At 42.4% G+C, this 19,320-nt stretch overlaps 1 protein-coding gene across 1 annotated transcript in view; it reads right to left on the bottom strand.

Moving 5' to 3' along the window:
- The window catches only part of ROCK2 (Rho associated coiled-coil containing protein kinase 2), a 115,548-nt gene that overhangs the window by 36,603 nt on the left and 59,625 nt on the right, over window positions 1–19,320 (bottom strand). The window contains exons 6-11 of the mRNA XM_060233879.1: window positions 16,476–16,620; window positions 15,696–15,834; window positions 9,859–9,950; window positions 8,116–8,275; window positions 7,582–7,639; window positions 3,286–3,374 (exon numbers count right to left, since the gene is read on the bottom strand). Coding sequence (XP_060089862.1) covers window positions 3,286–3,374; window positions 7,582–7,639; window positions 8,116–8,275; window positions 9,859–9,950; window positions 15,696–15,834; window positions 16,476–16,620 — 683 coding nt within the window. The remainder of the gene's footprint in view (window positions 1–3,285; window positions 3,375–7,581; window positions 7,640–8,115; window positions 8,276–9,858; window positions 9,951–15,695; window positions 15,835–16,475; window positions 16,621–19,320) is intronic.

Genomic DNA, 19,320 nt, shown 5'->3' with positions numbered 1-19,320 from the left:
TCATATGCTCGGGTTCGAGGAGAGTCGTCATAGCGGATCCGAGGGGTAACAACATCACGACCCAGGTCTAGATATCTGGAGCGGTGAGTACCCTAGTAGGAAGGGGAACGGGATAGGCGATGGCGAGACCTAACCCTTGGTGAAGGCGATCGTGACTGAGAAGAGTAGTCGTAGCGCGGACGAGATGAATAGTCGAGGTGCGGGCGCGCATACGGGTCATACCGGTCATAGTAGGCGGAGGAGCCGGAATCACGGTGTCTATGCGGGGAGCGAGAGCGAAACCGAGAAGGCATAGGTGTCGGGGAACGTGATCGAACCCGACGCGGTATGGGCTGGGTCTCTGGAGAGCGTGAACGAAGTCGGTGAGTAGAGCTTTGGGTCGCTGAGTCCCTATACAGTGGCGAAAGTGCGACATCCTGGAAGGATCCGAGTCGAAGTGAAGACTTCACGTAATGTTGAGTAGGATCGGATGGGTCGGGTTCCAAAAAGTCAGACGGAACCACGCTGCGGACCGACGGTGAGCGAGACTGAATAGGAAACACTTCTACGGCCGTAGAAGAGTGAGGAGTGAGCTGCGGTATATCAGTGATTACATCTGACGGAGCCGAGAGTTCTGACGGAAGCAGGAGTTGAGCGGTCGAGGTTGCGGCATCCATAGCGTCAGGAGCCGAAGTCGAGGCCCGATGCGGGTGCGAGGTCGGGTGCGACTCGTAAGACTTCCTCGGAGTCGAATCAGTCGCTTTCGAGTGACGCGGTGCTTTCGGCGCCAAATCCTCGGAGCCGGAGTGACGCGATTTTTTAGAAGACTTATGGCCGGTCCCGGCGTGCTTCGAAATTTTCTTTCTGGACTTGTGCGTCTGCTTTTGAGAGAGAGGCATGTCCGAAGTGGCCGAATCTCCCGCTCCAGGTGGGGGAGGCGGCGAGGCAGACGCGGGCATCGCCCGCAAAGACAGTTCAAGCAGAAAGCTCCGGAGTCTTGCTGCACTATTTTTACGAGCCTGTTTCCCGAAATTAGCACAATGTGCGCAGGAGTCAACCCGGTGGGCTTCTCCAAGGCAGAAGAGGCAATGGCTGTGGCCGTCAGTGGTGGGGATCTTAGCCCCACAGCGCCTGCACTTTTTGAACGTAACCTTCCCTTCCATGCGCTCCGGACAAGGGAGGGGAGGGAGGGAAAGAAAAGGGGAAAGGAAGCGCAGAAATGGATTTTTTTTAATATATATTTTTAGGGACAAAAAATAGCAAGGAATAAAAAGGCGAGGTGAATACGATACCAGATGAAGAGAAGAATGGAGAAGAAAGCGAGCTAAGGAGGAAACGCAGCGAGGTAGGTGATGTCCGGGCGGCGGTAGGGAAGAAACTGAGTGGAATGGGCGCTCTCCCCCCGCTCCAGGCATGCGCAGTCGCTGCCTGCTCCCCAGGGCGGGAGGAAAGCGCGCCAAAAGACGCTATAGGCGAGCTATTGGAGCTCCGAGGTACGGATCCGTTGCCTGCGGCAAGACCCATGTGTGGGACTGCACAGAAACCACGAAGACCATGTGCATGACCATGTGGTCATGCAGAGCCCAACTTATGCTTTTGAAAGGAGAAATTTTTTTGCATCTAAAAGCTCATTCTCAAAGTTTCCAAACTGCAGATCTGTACAGTCACAAAGTCCATCAATATGATGCACAAAGACCAGGAAGGAGTAACAAAAACTTCTCCAAACACAGAGCCGGATTAATAATTAGGCCAAGTAGGCCCTGGCCTATGGGCCCCCACACCTTTGGGAGCTCCAGGCTGGCTTTTCCTCCCGGTTTCCCCCCTGCTTGCAGCCCTCCCAGTCTGCATGCGCATTCAGCAGCTGAGCTGCTCTTTGCCTGACTTGCCTGGTGTGGCTGCTGCTGGCATGGTTGCCAAGTTTGCCTCTCTCTGCCTCTCCCTCGCAGTTTAGTAAAAGGGGCTTTTAAGAAGTTGCCTGCAGGCTGCAGCAGGAGCTGTGGGCAGTGGGGTGGGCACTCAGACTCTGAGATAATTTGCGAGGAGGCCCCCAAGATTTCAACTGCTTAGGGGCCTCCACAGGGTTTAATCCAGCACTGTCCAAACACAACTCCATGTTGGTTCTGTAAGTTACAGGGTACAGCAATCATGCAAAAACTAGCTGAGCTAATCCTTACCAGCAAAAGGCTGGTAAGAGAATCACAGAGTTCTTTAAATATAACTGAAACCGATTTACACTGTACTTGGATAAAAATGAGCATTCAGTTGGTAGACCAGAACCATAAAATGCACAAGATAAGTCACAGATAGCTAAAGAAAGATAAGAGATACAGCCTGACTTCTAACATCTCCCGCACATGCAAGCAAGGCAACAGGCCATCAGGGGAAATGAGGAGGCTGTGTGCTGACACCCATAGTCTTCCCAGTCCCCATCCCTCCTCATCCCTTTCTGCCCAATACAAGCTGTACATGGTCCACAGCACAAGCAAGATATCCTGAGGAGAGACAGAAAGCTGAATATGAGTAACTTGAACTCAATAAGTATTCAAAATCACAAGGTGAGATGCAAAATACCCTGTTTCCTCCTAAGGGTTAATGTGGGTATTACTAGGCCTATTTCAGCTTGCAGGTGTCCATAATTGGGCCTCCCTGCCTACATCATCTCTATCTCTTTTAAGGCCAGATTCAAGAATGTGGTAAATGGTTCATCATGAGAACCTAGGGTTAACTAGATGGGAGGGTGAGATAAGAGCGATGTCATAATCTTCCAGAGAGTTCCAACAAGCAAACACCCTGATTGGATTGAAGAACCACCTGACAACAGATGGCAAGAGGCTACAATTAAGCCATAGACAAGAGGGAAGCCATGCTAACTTTATGATCACACAGGACAGTGGCTCTGACTATGTCAAGCTTCATTGCAATGGACAGCTACACAGATAACACTTGAGCCTCTAGCTTGCACTTATCGTTTTCTTGCTGCAAGATCACAGAGACTGTATTGCCTAGTATTATTTTGTTCTTTAAATATTTAATAAAGCGTCATATGTTTTACCAAGGTCTGGTTTCTTGTTTGCATATAGCTTTGAGAACCCACAACTCTGAGTGCTGCCTACTTGCTCAAGAAGTGGTGAGTTCAGAGGGACCCAGACTTGGGTCCTTGACACAAGGCAACCAAAAAGCTTTAAATATAGGCTTCTTTTGGTATTATGGCTCTTGATGCAGGCATCATTCTTTATTTTTTGCCCCTTTATACACTTCTTGTAAAAAGTTATTCCATGTATGGAGAGGCAGAGGAAAAGCTATTACCTGCATTTCTGTTCCAGCTCTTCTTTGAGTTGTATTTCATTACGAAGCTGATCTTCTAACTTGCTTACTTTTTTCTGAAATTGTGCAAACTAGAAAGAAAGAGTTTTGATATTAAGTGCTTATCAAATAGGAAATTATTTACACAGATACATACCAGAAACCTAAAGCGTATTAGCTAGGCCTAAATATTATTATTTATTTGCTAGTTATTTCTATAGGGGAGAACTGAACGGGTTTTTTAGAATGCATATCTAGAGTGGAAAATGGTATTATATAATAATTTATGCCACAGCAGAATGAAATCCACTGACATACAACAGATGGATCCAATGTTTCCTCTCTACTAAGAAAAGTCTTGCTGTATTGGAGAAAGTTCTGGCCACAGATATTTACAATAAACAGAATTACAAATGCGGATCCACATTTATTATCAAACTATGAAAACTTTAATGGGTGAAATGAAGGCCATAAGTGAACAAACACATCTCCCACTGAAACCAACAGACCAATTACAAAATATAATTCACTTCTGTAATTCAAATCTGACATTATAGTTACTGGTAAAATTCAACAAATACCTTCCTTATAATTGGTGCAAATGCTGTATTAATCTCCTCTATAAATTTAAGTTTACAACCAAAAAGTATGCTAAAAAGGCATCTAACAGTGCAATCCTATGCAGAATTACTTCAATTGGAATAACTTTGCATAAGATTGAATGGCAGGATACCCATGGCAGGGGACAGCCACCTTAGTTAATCGGGCACGCAATGAAAGTGACAAACAGTACATTCAGGATACACACACACACACACATATAAACAATCAGTGCCTGAATTTCCATATGTGAACCAATATGAACCAGTTATGCTCATTTGCCCTTTGTAAAGTTTATTATGATCTGAGATCAAAATCATCAGCAAACATTTACATTGGTTCCAAAGCGAAAATACACTAGACACAATGAACATAAAATACAATACTGGGATAAAATATTAAAACTAAGTTGTACACTTCTTTCTAAATAGACATGGCTGAGCATAAAATCTGGCGACTTTAAGGGTTATTTCATTACAACAATCTCCAAGGAGGAGATAAATATAAAATTGATTTGTTCTACCTGGGAAATTGGATATAATTGGAGTAATATAAATATTTTGGATATTCTGGTAAAATCGACATTATTATAAAATGTGCTCAATTGTTTTGACCATATCTGAGAGGAAGGGGCAGAAAAGTTTCTCATATGGAATTTGAGCAAATCTCTAAGAAGGGCAGATGGAAGGACATTCAATCGCACAAGGATAAAGGCCCTGCAATTGTTAGGGTATTCCAGTGTAGAGAAGAGAGTGGGTGGAGAGATGTTTTGATTGCAATTCCTCACTGCCAGGACAAGATGTACTTTAACTCTGCCCAACTGGAAGGAGGTTTCCCATAATCTCTGCTTAATTAGAGTTTTAGCTCCCTGACAGCCAAGATCCAAGAGCACTATGCTGGAAAAGCCTAAGTGTTGAAGTTTGTCCTCTATTGCATCCAACCACCTGGCAGGGGATATACTATGATCATTTAAAAGTCTATACGTGGCTCTTTACTTTGTTCCAGGGCCTTGTCTGTTGCTGGACTGAAAACAGCCTTCCAGAAACAGTCTGAAGGGCACCTTCATTGCCTGTGTTTTAGGAAGGCTTGCAAGGCCATTTTATTTATTTATTTTATTTTATTGGATTTATATCCCACCCTCCCCGCTGAAGCAGGCTCAGGGCGGCTCACAACAATAAAACATTTACAATTCTAAACTTGAACAGAAAACATTAAACAAATTAAACAATGAACAATTAAAACATTAAAACAATTTGGTGCTAGTGTTACATCTTGAAGAATTCTGGTTGAGAGTGCTGCTTTGTGAATTATTTTCTGAGAGCACTGGTTAGGCTATAAAGTGTTTAATGATTCTAGTTTATATTTGATGGTACAGGTTTTATCTACATCACTGTAGTGTCGTATTTTTCTGCTTGTTGTGATTTTAATAGCTACGCTGAGCTCTTAAAAGAAAGGTGGAAATACTTAAGTAAACAAGTTAATACAATTTACTTATGAATCTTACCACCACAAGATGCAATTATGGCAGCTGGCTTTAAAAGTAGACTAAACAAATTGATTACTGACTGATAGATCCATTAATGCTGGACCTGTCCTTCATAAATTACTATCACAGTTGCTAGGTCCTACCTCTGACCCAGCAGGGATCCTTCCTGGGATCTTCTGCCATACACACTTTGGAAAAAACATCATCATGCCATACACGCTTTGGAAAAAACATCATCATGCTTCCAACATTGTGCTGCATTCTCTAGGTTTTGGACAAAACTTTATGATTTTGAGCCCAAGTTTACCATAGAGTTTTGTCCAAAACCTGGAGTGTTGCTGCACAATGTTGGCAGTGTGATGATATCACTTCAGGGTGATGTCATTGTGCTGCATTTCAGGGCATTTGCGGGGGGGGGGGGGAGAAGTCCACAAAAGTGGAGGAACCCCCATCCAGACAGGGGGGCTGGCAAACCTACACTTTAATGGTTTAATGCTTCATATTCATTTGCAATGCAACTCTGAATGCTGGGGGACAAGAAGAAGCTGAAACAGTGGTCTTCTGTGTGCCGCAAATAATCCTTTCAGGAACATCTGATGGTTGATCTTTGAGGAAAAACAGGAGGCTGGACTAGATATGTAGCAGAAACTGAACAACTGTTTTTCTTGCTGATCTTAAGAGTTTACCACACTTCAACTGTCAGTGAAATCTTTGCTTTAAATTACTTTAATCTGTGACAGTTGACAGAAAAGTTAGATGAACTGCTTTTTAATAGAGGTTAAGTGTTAAGATTAAGAACATAAGAGAAGCCATGTTGGATCAGGCCAATGGCCCATCCAGTCCAACACTGTGTCACACAGTGGCCAAAATTTTTATTTATATACACACACACACACATATATATACACACTGTGGCTAATAACCACTGATGGACCTCTGCTCCATAGTTTTATCTAACCCCCTCTTGAAGCTGGCTATGCTTGTAGCTGCTACCAGATTGGTCTTCTTATCTTGTTTTGTCAGATGTAACTCTTATGTACCGGCTGACTGGCTCATCTGCACCTATGTTGATTATCTCATATTTAGTTAAGATTGTAATCACATGATTATGATAGAAGAGATTTAGAAAAAGACTGATATTTTTCTACAATAAGCACTACTGCGGTAAACACAACAGATTTCTCTGGATAGAACAAGATTAGGTGAGATTTCTGGGTGTGACTTCCGCTTGTTGATAATCCCTAAAAGCACTAAGACAAAACTTGAAACCTGGTTTGCTTTTAAAATATTACTCATAATACAATTAAGCAATATTAGGAACTCTGACGATTTCAGCAGTAATTTTACAGTAATTGTAGCACTAATTTCCACATCTGTATTTCTCACTGTCTTGCATTTTTTTTTCAATAAAAGATAAAAGTCTCAGAAGGTTTGCTGGTTCAAAGAACATAATTTACAGCTTACTTGTTCATATTATCAGACTTAAAGATAGATAAACAACCTTTAAAAGATAAATCCGGGAGAACTCTGCTGCTAAATAGTTTGCATAGGCAAAATCCTTTTAAAAGTGTTTATCCAGATTCTCTAATTTAATGTGGGCGTGACAGTGTCCCATTACAGATGGATTTTGATCTGATTCAGCAGGGTTCTTCTCACGTTTGTAATTTTTACACACTGTCACTACTCCAAAACTGGATAAACATTTCTTGTCTGGCAATGGCTCTCAAATACTCCACCATGTAGAAAATATTTACTTCAGGCATAGCCAATGACTGGGTTTTAAAAGACTAGGTCTATGCTCTAAATAAACAAACACTGATGTTGTTAAAAAAATAAACTAGAACAAATAATTCAAACACCACTATACAGAAATAAAAGTATTTTTATCTTTCATAATGTAGAATAACATGCTTACCTCTTCGCTGTCCTGTAAAGACAAACAAAAGAAATAGGTCAATGATTATTTTTTTTAACAAGATGGCCTATACTTATTTTCTTTGAATTGCAGAATTTGCTGCATTAAAACCCAAAACATAAAACCATCTAATAGCCAACAATTCCTTTCACTTTATGGGGACTTATTCATAGATAATAGCAGATTTGTACAATTAATCCTAACTGTGCAAAAGTGAATACAGGATGCTACAGTTCAAAGGTACACTATTGTAAAAATACTTTACATGTGTTTAACATTTAATTAAAAGTATCCATACCTCAGTTTTCCTACAGGATTCGTTTTCCCTACAAGGCTGAGAAGAGTCACTTAGTAACCTGTTGAAAACAATTCAAGTGTTCTAAAACTCTTGCAACCATGTCAACCAACTCATTTTAAAAAAACATCTCAAATCCTAATCCATACTAAACTATTCTCAGAATGATGGTAGTCTTATTCAGTTTGAACTACCTTTTCATTTTCAGAAACCCAAAGATCTTCAAGAGCTTTCTTTCAGACCCACACAGTTTACCATTCAACTGCCTACATAAGTTTAATGCTTCATTCACATGAAGTAATGCAGATTCAGTATATGCAGATAGGAAAATAAATATAAATAATACTACAAATTTTTCTATTTGTTTTTTTCATTCTTTCCTTCCTCACCTCTGCTGAAGCACAAAATGCTTGTACTGATTACAATATTCATGTCAATTACAAAATTAGAGCATTTAACCCTATAAACTAAATATTTTGAAAGAATTCAATGTTGAAACAAGCATTATAATGACAATTCCAGAAATGCATCACGTACAAGTTCTCTCTATAGTAGGTAAATCCTATAAAAGGCAGCTGATTTCCAACAAAGGCTTTGGGGATTGGAAATGTTTCGACATCTCCTTTATCATCTTCAATGTCATCAAAGTTGCTGCTATCTATGTCACTACTGAGCTCAGGTACAACTGGTGCAGCAGCTAAAAAAAGGGGGAGAGAGACCTGTATTAGAACAAAATTCATTGCCTATAAACTTCAACACAAAATTGACCAACACGTTCCATTACAAAGAGGTGGCATTTGTAGCACTCAGGCCTGCAGGATCCCAAGCAGCACAGAGCATGGCCAATTTCCAGCCATACTATACTCTGAAAATTAGAAAGAAGAATTCTGAAAACAGTACGGTGAGTGAGTACTGAGTGAGTGAGTGAGTGAGTATTTTTTAAACAATCCCGGAATTGCATTCCATTTTGGAAATCCTAATTGCAATCTCAACCATATTTACAGTGACTTCAAACATTTTCCAAGTCAGCTACTGGAATGAAACCAAAACTGCTACAAATTTAGTTATAGCTGAACAGCACCAGAATTAAACCCCATCCCCAACAAATATATTGTTTTATTTCCTGGGCATAATTTATCTTGAGAATGGATCACAATGATACTTGGGTTTAAAATTAAGCTTAAACGTTTAAGGTTAATCTTCAGCATTTAATTAGTTTCTATGGGGGTAACATAGTTGCAAAGAGAATCAGCTGTGATCCATGAGGTCTGTGGCTGAAATTCTGGCTCTACTATTGGCTCACTAGGTGGCCATAAGCAAGCCACACATCTCGGCCTCAACAGCAATACAGGGAAAATAATAACGGTCTACCTTATATTCTACTTTGTGAGCTGCTAGCATTAAAGTTGTGAGCTACTGCATAAATTAGTGTGCTCTGGGGCCATTTTTCCTGAGCTAAGACAAAAATGTGAGAGCTGGGGGCTAAAAAAACTGAACTAGCTCACACTAACTCAGCTTAGAGGAAACATTGGTTATAAGTATTATGCAACAACATATTATAATTCAGTTTATGCAATATATAAATAAATGTAAAGTACTACTCAGCAACAACATAATTATGCCACCTAATTGCAAGTCTCCAAGCATAGCCAATCATGGGTAAGATTAAACTTTTAAAAAGTGATTACCCAGCCAAATTGTACGAAACGTGAATGAACTGGTAAGGCTACAGTCAAAGCGAAGCGATTTTCAAAAATAAATACAAAGTGGTACTTGGTCATCAAGTTATGTCAAATGGATAATATAAGAAACTTAGAACACTAAACCTTAAATATGTACATAAAAACAACACCAACCAGCTAATCCAGAGCATCCTTAGCAGCCTGGAAGCCCTAGCAGAGCTACAGAACTTCTCCCTGGAAGCTAACAGTGAGGGAAGCTCCACGTCCCTTTGCACGTGCATAGCTGTCCCTGCCACTGAGGCACACCCATGTGCTCATGGAGAGCTGCACTGTAGGCAGTTACTATTGAAAGAAATGATATTTTTACACATATATTTATTTTTAAACATATGGAAAGTACACATGAGATTTATTCCAAGAGCATGTAACACTTTCACAGTCTACATATGTTCAGTTAGAAAATTACGAGTCCTTGACATTAGCAGAAAAAATGTGATGCACAAAAAGAGACCATTTTAAATTAATACTAACTCAAAGCAGCATTCTCTTTTATATAAAAAAGAACATGCATTTTTTTCAAACAAAAGGGGGTACTTACTCTCTCGAATATTATCCCAATTCCATTGATCATTCTTAAAGAACGGATGGTTTTTAATTTCTTCAACTCCATTCCTTCCGAGACGCACCTCTCTGAACATGGCAATTGAACCAAATTTTATATTAAAATAGACAGCATTCCATTTTCATTAAACTTATTTTTAGATTCCATTTACATGCCAAGATGCCTAAACACACACGATACGTGATCATCTATGACAGTTTTTCATCTATTGTAATTTGAATCCCCACACAAAGAGAGCCATTTGCTAGCACTCTCGCATATATAGAATGCCTAGAAATCCCAATCTGCCACGTGTGGAATAAAAAATATTTCCAACTGGACTGAGCAGGAAAGGAACACAGGAAAAGGCTTCATTTTTTTTTTAAAAAGCAACAACTCTAAGTCTGCAAAGTTTGCCAAACCACAGTACAAACATGTGGACATAAATGACGAAAGAAACTGGCTTTCAAACACAGACCAGTTATTCAATATCTACTGAAGTAAGTATTTCAAAAACTGAACCCCACACCTCTTACTTGAAAGCATAGCTACACTTGCACATTTTTTCCTAAAGACATATAATAAACCCATTATACAAGTGGCAAACTCATTTCTTTTCAAAAGAGCTTTTTCGTGGTTGAAATCTCATAAAAACAGGCTTCTGTATGAAAACCAATAAGTCACATGACAGATACTCATTCCTTGTCACTATAAGTGTTTCAGCAGCAATTGTGTATATAAAAAGGCATTCTGTTTTAAATAACTTCACTGAGCGCCAAGTTTAATATAAACTGAGAACGTATACACAAGTCTAGGAAAAAGAGACGTAGACAAAGCACTCTTTTAATTAGCTCAGAGTTCTTTTCATAGAGTGCCTTCTCCACCCTTCTGAGACATCTTGTACATAAATATGGGCAGAGTCTAAAGCAAATTCCCCCAAATGAACCCCCTTTTGCTATCTGAGTATGTGCTCAGCAACATAATTAGACTTTTTTGAAAAAAATCTACAAATTATATAAACCATAGATTACTCCCTGTAGCTGAGTAAATGGAAGGAGCCCATGGATTTTGCCTGAAATATTTTTTGCCTTCATTCAGTAATCCCCCGCAAGGATTGGGAGATTTCAGTAAACAAAATCTTGCTGCAGCTACTGTGAGGAGGGGGGACAAAGAGGCTCCTGTTTGATGCACATCTTTATGTTTCTGTAGAACATCTGTCCAATCTCACCAAGCATTTTCATAAGAAGAAAACATCACTTGGTAATTACTGCTGGAAATACTGATTAAAACCCTGATTTTGATCATGAGTGAATTTTCATTGATTTGCTATCATAGGATGGTTCCAAAACGATTTATTAAAAAAATAAGCCAAATTAAAGTATTCTTTTACAACGGGGGTATTGAACTCATTCGTTATGAGGGACGGATCTGAAATAAATGTCACTTAGCTGGTGCTGGACAAAGGCAAACCCAATTAGTGATATTTTTTACTCAAAATACAAACATGCTTTAAACATAAGAGCATAAGCAAAGCCCTGCTGGATCAAACCAGTGGTCTATCTAGACCAGAATCCTGTTTCACAAAGTAGTTAATCAGTTCCTCTAAATCTACACAACACTCCAAATGAGGCAGCTGCATAGATCTATATAGGGGCGTTACAGTATCAGCTGCTTCATTCTCAATCCCTTTCCTAATCATCCCTAACGTAAGAGTTTTCCTTTTTTTTTTTTTACTGCTGCAGCACACTGGGTTAGAACATAAGAGAAACCTTCTCCCACACACGCTTCAAGGGATTAGATCACTGTTTCCTATTTGCAGGGTCAGAACCCGGTACCAGGCCACGGAAGCCTCACTACCGGGTCACAAGAAAAGCCAAAGCTAGCCCTGCCCTCAGTAAAGCATGACCTCTGCTCTGCTTCCTTCCTTCCACCATCTCTCTGTTGTGCAGAGAAAAGCTAACCTTGAAGACTGATACACTCTATCTTTGTGTTGTGCAGAGAGGAGATGGGCTGCCTCTCCTTCCTTCTCCCCCTCTCCCAGTGTTTGACAGAAAAGCTGGCGTCCACTGGCACTTTAGATCCATGAAGTGTTCTTCAAGGTGTGAGCCTTCATGTGCCTTGCAGTATGTTCTTTTGGGGAGATTTCCCGGGAGGCCTGGGCGGCAAAGAAGGTTTGTGTGTTTTTTTCATCTGGGAGGGGTGGGGAGTGGGCATTCCAGTAGCTATTTTTTTACCAAATGACTCCTGGGCAGAATTATTGCTGGCTGGGGTAATCTGATGGTAAGGCTTTTTCTCCCTTTGTCCCCCCTTCTTTCTTTTTCCATTTGCAAGGGATGCTCTGTCTGTATTCTTGGTGCTGGGGGTGGGGGGAAGCAACAGTGGGAGGGCTTCTAGTGGCTGGTCCCACTGGTGGACATTCTGGTGCTTTTGGGGCATTGTATGAGAGAATTTTGGACTGGATGGTCCACTGGTCTGATCCAACATGGCTTCCCTTATGTTCTTATGTTTTTTCTTTCCCTTTCTTTCCTTCCATTTCATTCTTTCCCTTTCTTTCTTTCTTTCCTTCCATTTTTATTGGATGAAACTTTTCTGTTCATCATATTGTTGTTGCAGACATAGGAGCTCTGCCAATGAAAAATTGGCACCCCCAGTTGTAGCCAGCTGGCCTTTCTATGAGATTTCTGTGTGAGTGAGAGAGAGTGAGAGGTGTGGGGCAGAAAGAGATTGGAGATTACTGTTGTATATCTCAATAGCACTGGAAATGATGGTACTATGAACTTGGCACCATTTTACTGGTCCTGCTTTTAACAGCTGTCTGACACCAAAATTAAACTCCTCCTGTAAATATTAAAATAGATAAAATAAGTTCACCGACTAAATATCTGCACAACTGGTTGCTTTTAAAGGTATGGGAAACACAGCTGCAAGCCCCTCATAAATAACTGCAGAAAAGCTTATCTGAACTTTATATAACTTGAAATTAATTCATGAATTGCAGTACAATTCTCTGCTACCTTTCACAACAATTTCCCAGTATTTCAGTCAAGGAAAAGTATGAAAAATAGCTGTCAAAAGGTTTTCTTGAAACCAAGTAAGCTTGGTTGTAGCCTGAGGAAGGGTTCCAGTAGCAGCAGCTGAAGGAAGGGCCTCCTAAATGTGTCAGCATATTTTGAGGTACAGCAGCTGCCAGGGCCCAGTGTGGGTGGTACACAGCACTGGAATTCCTGATGGCAATGGCAACAGCACTTCCAACTGCATACACTGGCCAGTGCTGTTGAGGAAGGGGTTTGTAGGTAGTGCAGGCAATTGAACATGGGCATTAGGAGTGCTTGCAAGCTGGAGAAGAATACACAAAGAGATAGGTGCATGCAGGTGTGAGGGTGGAAAGAGAGGACCCTGGGAATGTATGAAAAAGTTGCAGACGACCACTTTCCACTCTCATCTTGGCTCTGCATGAGTTTCAGAGATATTTTTCTGAAAATGAAGTTACTTCAGAAGAAGAGACAGGTTTGGGGGAGTGCCCTGGAAGTGACATCACAGGAAAAGGTGGAGTTTTGGTTCAGTGTGTCCTGGAAGTGACATCACTTGACCCTTGACCTGGATGTGACACCACAGGAAATGACATAATTTCTGTCTCCCAGCTCCACCCCCAAATTTTAGTGGACCATGAAGAAGTGTAAAAATAACCGGGCCACGGGAAAGAAAAGTTTGGGAACCCCTGGATTAGATGGTGCACCGCCCGCATCAAAGTTGGTAGGACCCAGCCACGGTGCACGGGGGGGGGGGGGGGACGGAGCGCAGCACTGCATTACAGCGCTGTGAAAGGAGGGAGAGCAGCAGCAGGGGAGGCAGGCAGGCAAACTAGGTGGTTGTCGTGGGCGCTGGGAGGGGGGGAGCCCAATTCAGATAGAACTATAATTTGGTACTTGCTTTCAGCTGCTAGGACATTATATGCACAGTTGTGGAAGCAAGAAAAAATACCAGAGAAATGCGATTGGATTGTAAAAGTTATGACATGGAGTGAAATGGACAAATTAACAAGAATTTCAAGAGACTATGATTTAGAAGTTTTTAAGAGGGAGTGAAAAATGTTCAGAAGATATGTAGAAAAAGTTCAGAAGATATGTAGAAAAAGAGTGGAAAATAAAAGGACATTGGACAATTTTTGATAATGATTAAGTCTTAGAAAAAAGAAGAATATTAATTTTTGTTTTTATTAGTTAAGGGTACCTTTAAACATTAGTACTTTAAGTAAATAACACCAGCGGGGGTCAAGTAACGGGGGGAGGGGTGGGTAGAAAGTAATATATGGGATAGATAAAAGAAGTTATTAAGGATGCAATAAATATAATTTGTTACCATATGTTACCAAATAAAATTGTTTTAACCATTAAAAAAATCTCCAGTAAGTTCCCAATGGAGTTGGCATTTCCAGTCAGAGCACACATTAAAAAGCCAGGGAGAAGTGGGCCCCAGTCAAGAAGGGGAGCCTGGGGAGGGGAATAAGATCCAGCCATGGAAAAGCCTTCCAGGGCATCTGTGGAGCAGCCAGCCAACTTTCTTCCCTCCCTACCTCCCATGGCAGAGGACCAACTGGGCACAGTTCAGCTGGGCTCCACAAGGCTCATCCCTTCCCAGCTTGGGAGGCGAGAGCGCAGCTGCTGCCTCCTCTCAAGTGGGCATGATGATATGGCACAGCAGTGGCCATTATAAGCTACCATAGGAGAGCAAGATAAGCCCATCACCAAGCTGCAGCCCTGTGAGCACCCCCTAACTGTCCCTGAAGCAATAAGGACAAGGTGCCAGGGGTAGAGAAGTGTCTGGCAAGTGGCAAGACCTGGCAAGACGCCTGGCAAGACCACTCAAACCCCAGGCCAACAGCAGCCACTGCCAAACACTACACAAAAGTCCTGCGAGCGGCAGTGCAAAGGCTGCCGAAAGTCCATCCAGAAAGAGCCAACCAAAAGGGGGTGGGGAGGTGTGAAGATGACAACTGTCAAGGCCTCTGCAGAACCCCCATCTATCAGCCGCTGCCAAACATCTCTTGGATGCCCCAAGGCTCACTGCCCAACCAACCCACCCCATCAGATTGACTTTGAAACTCTCCTACAAAGCAGGCAGGATGATGCTAAAGTAGGTCCCAGCCTGCTGCCTTGCTGCTGCCAATGCAAGCCACAGGTAGCCAGGGGGCTGCCACCACTGGAGTGATCCCCACCAGCCTCAACCACTCCTTGTCCAGTGACACAGCTCCTTCTGCTCGGGGTTTGGCTGGGCCGTCCCCTGACTCAGGCCCCTCCCCTACTAGACTTTGCCCAATTGGCTGCCCATGCTTTAGGATGGAAATTGAGTCCAGAAGGCAGCCAGTGATGGGGAAAGAGGGAGAGGGCTGTGACTAGATTGGGAATAATAAAAGAAAGCAGAAGAGAGATCCAAGTGGGTTGAAGCAACAGAACAAAGTAAGGGTCCAGTAGCACCTTTAAGACCAACAAAGTTTTATTCAGAATGCAAGCTTTCGTATGCATGCATGCTTCATCAGACAATGGAATGGGGTACAGCAAGCAGAGCTATACATGGCTGGCAGGCAGTGTTTAAGAATGCAAAGTAGTACAAAGTTAGAATCCAATAGCAAAAGCAGAGGAGTTGAGTTTGGAGAGGAAAAGAATTGGAAGCTTAGTGGTTGTGGAGCAGAGCTCCACCAGGGAGGCGGGAGAGGTTGCTCGCAGAACAGATAGGAGCCCTGGACAGCCTGATCCATTCCACAGGCTGAATGTTTGACACCTCTGGTTTCCACCAAGGAATTAATTTTAGTGAAAGAAAATTATAAATTTACATACCTGTCTGTTAAGAAGGCACAGATAAGGTCCTTTGCATGTTTAGAGATTTCTACATCATCTGGGAAATGTAATGAGTTCTTGTGATCCATGATTTTACTATACGTCCCTACCAATGAATCAGCATAAAATGGAGTATCCCCTAAAATTAAAAATGCATAAATATTAACAATTGTAAATCAAATACCTAAAATGAAAACAGGAAAAAGAGATAAAAACATATAAATACATGAAGATTATCCAACAGTTCCGACAGTACAAAATAGCTTGAATATTGGGTTAGAATGCAAAGGTGGAAAGAATGTTGCTCTCATCTTGGAACAGCTTCACTGCTTACCTATATGCTTCCATGTCCAATTTAACGCACAAGTTTTGACCTTTAAAGCCAGAAACAATCTGGGGCTAGTTTACTCTATGGGCCTACTCTCTTGTTACAAGCTATTCACTAACTCAGTTTCTTTCAGGGTCTTCTCATTGAATACTCCCTTTGCTTTGTCTAATCAGCCATAATCCCTGAAAGACATCTCCTATACTATCCAACCTACCAGTTAAGACGTGCCTCTCAAGCCCTGCTCTCTGTACCCCCATCCTTCAGATGTGAGGAGGATAGTGACTAGAAACTGGGCATTTTCTGTAGCACCACCTCACCTTTGGAATGTCCTCCCCCACAATGAGGCTTGCCTGGCACCTACTTTTATTTTCTCTTAGCCACCTAAAATCCATCTTTTCACCCAGGCTTTTAATCCCTATTGAGGGAGAGAGTAAGAAGAATTTACTACTCACCAACTAGCATCTCAAACAGAAAAACTCCTACAGACCACCAATCACATTCCCGTCCGTAATAACCATCACCCCCTTGTGACTTTAATACTTCAGGTGATATGTAGTCAGGTGTTCCAACTGCTGTATCACAACGCACCATGCCTGTCTTAATAATTACATGAAAGACAACAATTAAAAGTACAACTGATTAGTATAGTGGCTCAGTAACCTACATTTCTTTAAAATAAAAGTAACTTTTTTGTTACAAATATTATAACTCTGTAATAAAAAAACCCCATACAAAATAACAAATTATGGCTGCTTTCTTGATGCTCCAATAAAAGGGATGTCAGATATACAGATTAAATTTTGCAGAAAACAAAGAACTTAAAAGAGAATGTGTCTTTCTAAACATTGATGTATTTTACTACATTACACACAAAGGCTATGTAGTACGTAAAGTCTGAGTGGCAAGCGAGAAGTTGTTATTACAAGCTCAGCATCTCTCAGCTGCAGCCCTCGTTCTGCCTAAGGAACATACTGGTGTCCTCCCACTCCACTACGCAAAAGTCTGAAACCTTCCTCCAACTTCCTTCTGTTGATTACAGATTACTAATAGTGATAATATCTTTAGGTAATGCATGTGAAGAGCTCTGAATGCTCAAAATTGCTTTATAAACCATAAGTATTACAAAACGTTTATCATTAAAAGGTGAGCACCTTCGCATCCACATAAGACTACTTTCACACTTCAAAGGGCAGTGTATAGAGAGTAATCTCTACTCGATTAGCAAGGATTAACACACATATTTCAAATGGAGAATAAAGCAGGCCTGATGGGAATTACCGTATTTTTCGGTCCATTGGACGCTCCGGACCATTAGACGCAGATGCCTGGCTGGAAGACAAGCGGCGAGATCGCTCCCTCCGCCCCCATCGCAAACCCAGCGCTTCGCAGGGAGCGATCTCACCGCTTGTCTCCCAGCCAGGCATGCAGGCACAAAGGAAGCACCCGCCCCCTCCGCAAACCCAGCGCTTTGCAAAGCGCTGGGCTGTGGAGGGGGCGGCGTGCTTTCCCCCTGTCTGCCTGCCTGGCTTCAGCTGATGCTTACAGCAAGCGCCAGGATCGCGCCCTCCACCCTCCGATCCCAGCGCTTGCTGAAAGCAGCAGCTGAAGCCAGGCAGAGGAAGCACCCGCCCCCTCCGCAAACCCAGCGCTTCGCGAGCGCCGGCTGTGGAGGGGGCGGCGTGCTTTCTCCCTGCCTGTTTGCATGGCTTCAGCGCTGATGCTTAAAGCAAGCGCTGGGATCGGAGGGCGGAGGGAGTGATCCTGGCGCTTGCTGTAAGCGTCAGAGCTGGAGCCAGGCAGGCAGGTGCGGGGAAGCACTGGGACGGAGGCAGCGGATCGCCCCCCCCCCCCCCGAGGAAGGTACATACGGTACCTTCGCTCCATAAGACGCACACACTTTTTACCCCACTTTTTTGGGGGGGGGAAGTGCGTCTTATGGTGCAAAAAATACGGTAAATACAATATTATTAGCCTACCATATTATCTTCACTTCTGCTGTTTAAATGAATGCGAGATTACCAGCTCATTAACAGATTAAAAAGTGATGGCTAAATACAAGGCCTGCTTCTTATAACAAGTTTTATCTTTCATTTAAAAAATATTCTACTACCAGTACCAAAAAGTAACTAACATTTTGGATGTATCAGAAAAAAGTTTTTTATCCAGATCCAAGAGAAAACCTGTGCTTTAAATTGTGAGTTGCTAGATATTCATATAAATGTTACCCACAATATGTTCACAGAGGGGGTAGAGCAAATAACAGGGGATAAGTAATTTAAAGCACAGAGAGGAGGTGAGCTGTAACGAAGGTGCAGAATGACCTGTCACTCCTATAACCTTATTGTGCTGCCACAAAAGCTCCACTGTGCCTCTGGTGGAAGCGCATGATGTCCATTCTCATTGATATTGCCCATGGGATGTTTTGCAGTTGATTACCATTCCATATACCATACAAATAGAAAACCCATTTCATGCCCTCACAAGCTGCTAAATATTGCCCATGAGACTGAAAAGATGGAAGTTAAGTAAGTCTTTGAAGAAGGTCCTGAGTTTTGAAGTTATAATCAAATTATCTTGAAGATGGGTGGGGAGAAAAGATGGAGTCCTTCAAAAGGCAAAAGGCACCAAAAGGTTCTAGATGCAGGAGAGGGAACAAGGGTAAAGGGGGAGAACAAAACACCAAAGACACGACTAAAAACAAAACACAGGTCACAGTACAACCACAGGACCCCTGAAATAGGACAGTGATGGATCTTGCATTGGACAATCCAGCTGCTGCCTGATATCACCCCATTCCCCCTCAACCCATCTGCTGAGGAGCAAACCTGGACTGGCAAGCCCCAAGATCCCACATGTCTGCAAGCTACTGCATGGTTCCCTTACAACCTGATCGTGAGATAGCTGAGCATGCCGATACATGACCTCACCCCCAACATCCCTCAAGGGGGTCACCAAAACAGGGGAGGCAGGTAAGCAGGCACAATCTCCCACAGATGCATTCCAAAGCCCAATCTGTCATAAGAGCCAGGCAAACCGCTTTGCTTATGCCAAAGTTCCTACGGCTTCAGACAATAAAACTGCCAATTGCTCGTCTCATGAAGCCAACTGTCCTGATCCAGTCTGATAGATGAACACCATCTGCCCTAATGTTTGGGTGCAATATAATGAATACATTAGCCACCTCAATGAGCTCCCCTGCCACCCCACTAACTTTTCTCATAGCAACATCAACCCTATCCAGTAAGATGGCCCCATACTGTTCACCCCACTTCAGCAGCTCTGACCAGAAGAGACACA

Source organism: Heteronotia binoei, chromosome 1 (genome assembly GCF_032191835.1).
Source record: "Heteronotia binoei isolate CCM8104 ecotype False Entrance Well chromosome 1, APGP_CSIRO_Hbin_v1, whole genome shotgun sequence".
Taxonomy (NCBI): Eukaryota; Metazoa; Chordata; class Lepidosauria; order Squamata; family Gekkonidae; genus Heteronotia; species Heteronotia binoei.
Note: the sequence above shows the minus strand (reverse complement) of the source record. Positions and strands in the feature narration are given on the sequence as shown.